The sequence below is a fragment of the Ylistrum balloti genome, unplaced genomic scaffold (assembly GCF_031769215.1).
Source record: "Ylistrum balloti isolate Yb309-2 unplaced genomic scaffold, AGI_CSIRO_Ybal_v1 Utg371124, whole genome shotgun sequence".
Taxonomy (NCBI): Eukaryota; Metazoa; Mollusca; class Bivalvia; order Pectinida; family Pectinidae; genus Ylistrum; species Ylistrum balloti.
In genome coordinates this window covers 500,267-507,625 of record NW_026782617.1, presented here as the reverse complement: position 1 = coordinate 507,625, position 7,359 = coordinate 500,267, and the positions used below count along the sequence as shown (strand labels likewise).

General features: G+C 33.6%; 1 protein-coding gene across 1 annotated transcript in view; it reads left to right on the top strand.

The window, feature by feature from the left end:
- The first annotated feature begins 3,525 nt into the window (after nt 1-3,525).
- LOC132560866 (bifunctional 3'-5' exonuclease/ATP-dependent helicase WRN-like) overlaps nt 3,526-7,359 on the top strand; it is a 31,221-nt gene continuing 27,387 nt past the window's right edge. Inside the window, exons 1-4 of the mRNA XM_060225570.1 lie at nt 3,526-3,730; nt 4,173-4,463; nt 5,804-6,495; nt 7,224-7,316. Of these exons, the coding sequence (XP_060081553.1) occupies nt 3,526-3,730; nt 4,173-4,463; nt 5,804-6,495; nt 7,224-7,316 (1,281 nt within the window). The remainder of the gene's footprint in view (nt 3,731-4,172; nt 4,464-5,803; nt 6,496-7,223; nt 7,317-7,359) is intronic.

The window sequence follows — 7,359 nt, the reverse complement described above, 5'->3', positions numbered from 1 at the left end:
TCTCATAAAGCTCAAAAGCTCATAAAACTGTTAGCGAGTTCTTTTTATTCTGCTGACATATTTTGAGGCGTCTTAATTATATAACCTTTTGACATTAGCTGATGAGTTAAGTAAGTTTGATTTAGGTCATGGTTGGAAAGTGACATTGCAACACTTTCAAGCATATAAAATTTCCAATGTGACCACCATGGTGTTATAGGTCAAAATCTTCAAAGGTCAATTGTCTACAAAATTTCTGCAGTAGAAAGTGTATTAAAGTGTATGTCCTTTAACTAAGCAAGTCCTTCGTTATCTACATTTAATCTGTTACTGATAAATACATCATCTAGTCATTGGTAATATGTTAGAAAAACATTATACACTCACAACATATCACTAGATATCCTACTTCAAAAGGATCTAACTATCTGTGATTTCAGTCTTGTCTTAGTCAACCTCGATCATCGAGACAAAAATCAAATCTTCGATAGGTAGCCAGTGTATAGATATCCATTCCCAGATTTTTTTTAATAAATATTTAAACTATTCCTGTTGAAATTCACGTACATTTGTATTGTGAAATCAGAATTAAAATAACAGCATTGTCAAGTAAGTGTGATGACAGCTGTTTCTGTTGTTTATCTTTAAAGGGACTAATTTAATCAATTTCTTTATTTTTTCCCCATGTGTTGGATTCGGTCAAGCATTGTTATATTTAAAATTTGACTCTTCACAAAATTATAATACTCTCTGAAAGAAATTGAAAAAGATTATCAGCTTCAAAGTAACAATAATTGACACTTGCAGTTGCGTATACCACCCTGTTTTGTTTAGAGATTACCAAGTTCATCACATGATCTTTCAGAACCTTGTTTCCACTCACTGTTTTGATATGATTTCTCACTATGTATAATTATATAATTAGCCAAAACTTAATTTGCCAGCCATGCTTTAATTCTTACTTTGTTAAATGACCTCTTGTTTCATGCTATATGCATTACAGAATGAAATAAATTAATTTGAATTAATCTGAATCTAAAAATGCATGTGCAAAGACACTGCTTACACTCTCTTAATGATAATGATATGAATTAATGTTGGGTGACACTTATTTTATTTTATTTTAATTTTTTGACATAATAAACAAAAATTATGCAAACTTTAAAATATCATAATTAACTGAAAGGACACAATTTTTAACAGATTGTTAAAATGTCATAATTTTTTTTGTCAGTTATGAAATGAAAATCTAACCATTAAGTCTCTTTAAGGCAGGATGTGTTTTTTCCACAGTAAAGTTATTACATTGTTATTTTAGCAATCATGCTTCATACCATATGAGTTTATATACCTAATTTTTCAATAACATATATTACTACCGTATATGAGATAGCATCTATTATCATCTGTATGATTCTTATAAAATAAATATCTTCTGGTTTTGCTCCATATTTCAACTTTAAGATTGCTTTATATTAAGATTAAGATTGGTTTTATATGTATATATCTGAAAAACTACATCATCACAGATATGTAACTACGGTTGTATTCCTTATTCTACAGTCAAGCATGCAGGTATTGTAGTAATACGTTAAAAATAGTTGACTTGAAGTCTCAACGTTTAGAAATAAGAATTAATTAAATTGATGCATTGCAGGAAAAAAATCAAAACAATACAGAACAACAGCTATAACTAAGTATCTCCGTTCTTTCTATCAGTAAATAATCATTGACCATGTTCGTATATGTCATTCATGGATACTCTATTAGTCTTATAGCAAAGGTAATCAATGAACACCTGTTGGTGACAACTGACAAGTAACCACGTACTTCGGTATGGCATGTAATAGATTGCAACTTACCTGTATTACAACTTATCTAATCCAAAGAAATGATAAACAAATTGTCCGTTCGTTTTGATTGTATATCCTTCTATTCTTGTTTTAAATGTGCCTCTCGTCAGACTTGCCGTCACTATAGCCTAAAATACCTTTCATATGTAAATTACCTGTACTCGGTTGCTTTGTGTCAACAGTCCACACCTTTGTAAACCGGAAGTGCTGTTCTCTTCCGGATGGCTCTTAACATTATCGCTAACCACAGTCTAGAGGCAATCCGAAATGCAATCAAAATGGACGCGGGAATCAATGGTTTGTTAACTGATTTTAACCGACAATTTTGTATATTTTATAGTCTTGAATAAGTTTACCACCATTTGTGAAAGAGCAATGTATGAATGAGTCTACAGATAAGACACGACTTTTTAAATAATTTAGAGACAACAATTATTTAGCAGATAATTCAAGCAGAAGAAAAAATATTTGCTCGATACGAAAATCCAGACACGCCGTTAACTCGCGATCGTATCACTCGTAAATTGTAAACAATGTTGACCTACAATACAAATTGCAGTTTTAACCTGTTTCAGTTTGAGCTTAAAAGAACGAAAAAGAATTAGATTCGTAATGATACAGAAAAAATAGCAGTTGCACAAAATATGTATATCTTCTGGTGTATTTACCTAGGAGGCATATTGAATTGGTAATCTTATCACCTTGTAACTTAAGTGATTTTCTTATCAACTGGAAAAAATACGGGCTGGGAAGATCCCCTAGAACACGAGTTTAAGATTAATATGTACAAGCAATGGGAGATGATATAGCTGATGTCATTCATGGCTCGCCAATTTTCACAGATGGCTTCCGCCAACAGATGAAACAACATTTAGGGCCTGGTTTACACAAACAAATTAGTCTATCAGGACTTTAAATGTGATGTTTAGATTCATCCTTATTTCATAAACAAACAATCCTTGCCCAACTGATCTAACAGAGTAAAGTAATCCAGTTCTGTGCAGTAAGAACTCTGCAGTACAGGGCATATTTATTTAAATGTTGATTACTCACTATTGAACTTTTAGATAACGCTAAACAAAGGTTCATCTAAAAACATGTTGGTTTTATTGAAGGTTACTTTTAGTCAATTGTTTGTCCATGCATTTACAATAAGATTTTGGAAGCTAGAAAAAACTTGTTAAAAAATTACATTTTCAAATTCAATGTACGATGATGCTCAACTGATCATAGAATATATATAATAGACCCTTTTTCATAGTGTACTGTAGCTTGAGTATAACTTTAAAACTTTAAAATATCTTATTCCAATGTGTGATTTTACAGATTTTGAATTCAAGGCATCAATCAAGACAGACCAATGAATATAATAAGGCCTCAAAAGGCTTAGTCGGAGCTCATCAGAAAGTGAAATAGGATCATTAGGTCTGCCCTTATTTCATAAGGAAAAAATCTTGGTCACACAGATAAACAAAAATAGCCTAGGTCACCATGTGGTGTGCTGGAAAGTCCAAACCATGGGTCACTGTTTACAAAGGATTGGAATATATTGGATTACATGTAGCATGTTAAACTAAATATTATTATACATTGTATTCTGAAAATCTCTATTTTAAATTTCAGGATCTTGAAAGGCAGTGCAAATTCTTGTGCCAAGATATAGATATTGCTGTTGAAATGAGCAAATATTGGGATGAGTTCCTTGTCATTTTCCAAGAACGTGGAAAAATTGTGCAAATTAGTTAGACGGTTAGAAGCAGTAGTCAAGCAACCTTCAAAAAATGAAGCTAAAAAAGAGAAAGCTTGTGCTAAATTAAAAGAGGCAACCAGGAGCGTCCAAGATGCCTTAGAAATATTGCATTGCTCAAGTGAAGATGTGAATGAGAAATCATTTGAAGGTAATTTCACTCTTGTTTTGTTTGTTTTGTTTCTGATTATGAAGTTATTGTTGTTGTATACCTTGCTCTCATTTGAGAATGTGACATTGCTTACTTGGATTGACCAAGGCTTACATGGCAGGTATCATCAATGAAGCAGGAGACGCTTATCATTCTGAAACACTTGGTCTTATTCTTTTACTTTTTCAGGAGTGTCTGTGTAAATCTTTCTTTTGTTCATATTTTGTTTTATGGAATTTGAGTCTGATTAATGATTATCTTGTCATGTTGGTATTTTCTTGATGTTTTTGTGTTTATTTATATGTGACATTTGGCACATATTTTGCAATTTAGACACAATTTTATTATCAATCATCAGTATTAATTTTCAATCAGTCTCCAATAAACATTTTCAAATATCCCACCAACTCATATGATATAATTATGTTCTGGTGTTTTGTAGGTGCTTTGTCTGACCGAGGGCTTTTGGGTGTGGCTAAGAAACTTGGTCATGACTGGAAAATGTTGGCTACTCACCTTGGCCTGAAGCAATATGAGCTTGAGCAAATTGAACGGGACTATCCTTATCAGGCCATCCAACAGAACCACAAGGTCCTTATCATTTGGCGTGAAAAACAGCTTACCAAGCAGAGGTCAGAAGTGAAGATTCTCAAATCCCTCAAACAAACATTACTGTCCATTAAGCGTCAAGATATTGTTGATCACTGGGATGGGATAATCTATTCTTCACAAGGTAAATTGTAGAAATACAAACTCAAAATGAATTGTAACTTACTAGATTTTCAAATAAAGCTCTTTCATTGGCATTTGATTTTGTCCCATAGTGGATAAATAATTTTCACTTACCCCAATTATATTGCATATCTTTGTAAATTTTTCAGTGATTTAGGCATTCTTTTGAATGCATGGAATATTAAAAATATACCCACAAAATTATTTATCAGAAAGCTGTGAGAAAAATTAACATTGTTGATAATAAATGGAAATGATACTACTGTTCAATGCATACAGGCATACAGGTACAGTTTGTTATGTTGATTTATTATGTAAATGTAAATTCAGGATGCTTTTTTAACACACACACCCCTCCCCATCCCCCACCCCCACACTCATGCCCTATAGTGATTGCTCTGTATATCCCTACCCCCTTTGTCTCGGAAAAAATATTAGACTGCTTCATAACATTGTAACCAGTGTATTATTGGCCGGGTTGCATATGGTGCAAATCTGGGTTATAGAATGGTGAATAGTAGGTGGGCGGCGGGGAAAAGGGGTACCAGTTTTGTAGAATCAACTCCTCCTAGAGTTTTGACATAGAAGCTTGAAACTTTGTAGGATGTTTACATATATGTTGAAGATGTGCACCTCCTATTATGGATTCATTCTGGACATTTTTCGGGATTTTCCGAGCTTTAGAACTTAGATATTTTCTGCAGTTTGGTAGGGAACAGGGGTACCAGTTTTGTAGAATCAACTCCTAGAGTTTTTGACGTAGTAGCTTGAAACTTTGTAGGATGTTTATATATATTGAAGATGTGCATCTTTCAATTTAGAATTCATTCTGGATCTTTTTGTCTTGATTTTCTGGGCTTTGGAACTTAGTCTTTTTCAACAGTGTGGCGTGGAAAATCCAAGATGGAACCCTTTGCCTCTCATTGGTTGAGATGTTGTTTTAAGCACAATAGCCTCTCATTGGTTGAGATGTTGTTTTACGCACAATAGCCTCTCATTGGCTGAAACGTTGTTTTGAGCACGATATATAACATTGCACTCATCCCGCAATCCTGTCAATTGTGGCTTTGCCCCATTTTTAACAACTATGAGAAGGTGTGTCACAAAGCAACTTCTTTTGTCCTCTAAAGATTAAGTTCTCAAACTGAGAGCTTTTCATAGGGCCCCTATAACGTAATACAGTGTTTAGTAGAGGGATAACACTTTGCATGATTGTTTACCACTTTTAGGTGAGTCTCATGCTTAATTTGTTTTGTTCATTTAAAAAATTAAAATGATAAAAATGAGATGCATCAAAGTCCAGAGCACCTTTTCTGATGTGATTCTCACCTAATTTTCCAGATACTACTGTTGATGAACTGGATGAAGAGGTAGATGATAACAGAAATGTGACTACTTCTGTTAATAATGAGACAGAAAGAGATGGCATTGTTTTGGACACTTCATGTAAATCTTTCAAGAAAGAAGAATGTGTAAATAAAGATGTCTGTAATTCCAGCTTAGATCTGTTGAAATCTACTGATAATAACAATGGTATTGTGGAAAACAAGCCTGTTTCAGAAGCGGTCAGTGATGCTGAAACAGTCGACTTGGATGAGGATGCTAGTAATCAAAGCTTGGATCTCTTGGAAACTCCATTTGTAATCACTCCCAAGAAAGAGGAATGTATGAACAAAGATACCTGTAATTCCAGTTTAGATCTGTTGAAATCTACTGATAATAACAATGGTATTTTGGAAAACAAGCCTGTTTCAGAAGCGGTCAGTGATGCTGAAACAGTCGACTTGGATGAGGATGCTAGTAATCAAAGCTTGGATCTCTTGGAAACTCCATTTGTGATCAATACAAACGAAGGAAGTCCTAATGAAGACGTCAGCAATAACAGGGATGATGGTGGTACGACAATGGTGTGGAAAAACCCAGTTAAAGAAGAGATTATGAATAGTTGGGAACCAGATGTAATAGACCTTGCAAGTATTGATGACTGTTCATTAGAAGGAAACTTGAAAGATCACTTCAGTTCAGGAAAAGAGGTAAAAAAAATGTTTTTTAAGGTTTCCCTTAAAGGATTTTCTGTATATACTTTCAAGTTTATAAGTTTTCAAGGTATCTATTTTTTCGTTTTTTTTTATGCAAATTTTCTTCCTTTCTTGGTTATAGAGAAAATAGAACCCTTAGAGAATTAACACGTTTACAGTGTTACAGAAATTGTGTGGGAACATAGGCAGCTGATAGACATAGTAATTTAGGGAATAACAAATCATAGATATGTGCTACATATTTTCTTGTGTGAAACTTACCTGGTTCCAGCACAATCAGTTTTTAAATTAACCTGCAGTGTGCTTAAAACTTTGCCATTATTCTTATAATATCGTTGTCAGATTTTTGTTGATTTTTCAGCAAAATTTTGATAAAGTTGCATGAGATAGTAATATGTCTTGCCTAGTGCCTTCAGCAATATATTTCAGTGTGATAGCACTATAAAGACATTATATTTCAGTATAATAGCACTCTAAAGGTTTCATCCTAACACAGAGGCTTATTAAATGACATTGATGTCTTTCACAAGCACTCGTTCTCACCACACACATTCATCGTGCATGCATGTGGTGTCTGTCCTTAAATGACCATAGCTGATAATAGGAATATTAAACTAAATGGAATACCTTGTTTGATACCAAGATTTGAAGTACAAAATTTATTTTATCCCTGCACTCTACCTGTTTTTGAAGTTGATGTTTAATTCATATCTTACCTGTAGGCTCCACCAGCAGAGAACAAAGCAGGAGAGGAAATTAAAGGAGAGGATTCAAGGGATGACTTCAGTGATGAATTCAGCGATGACATACTCTTGGTATAAATATTTCTACTCTTCACAAGAAACCAATACCAGGGCT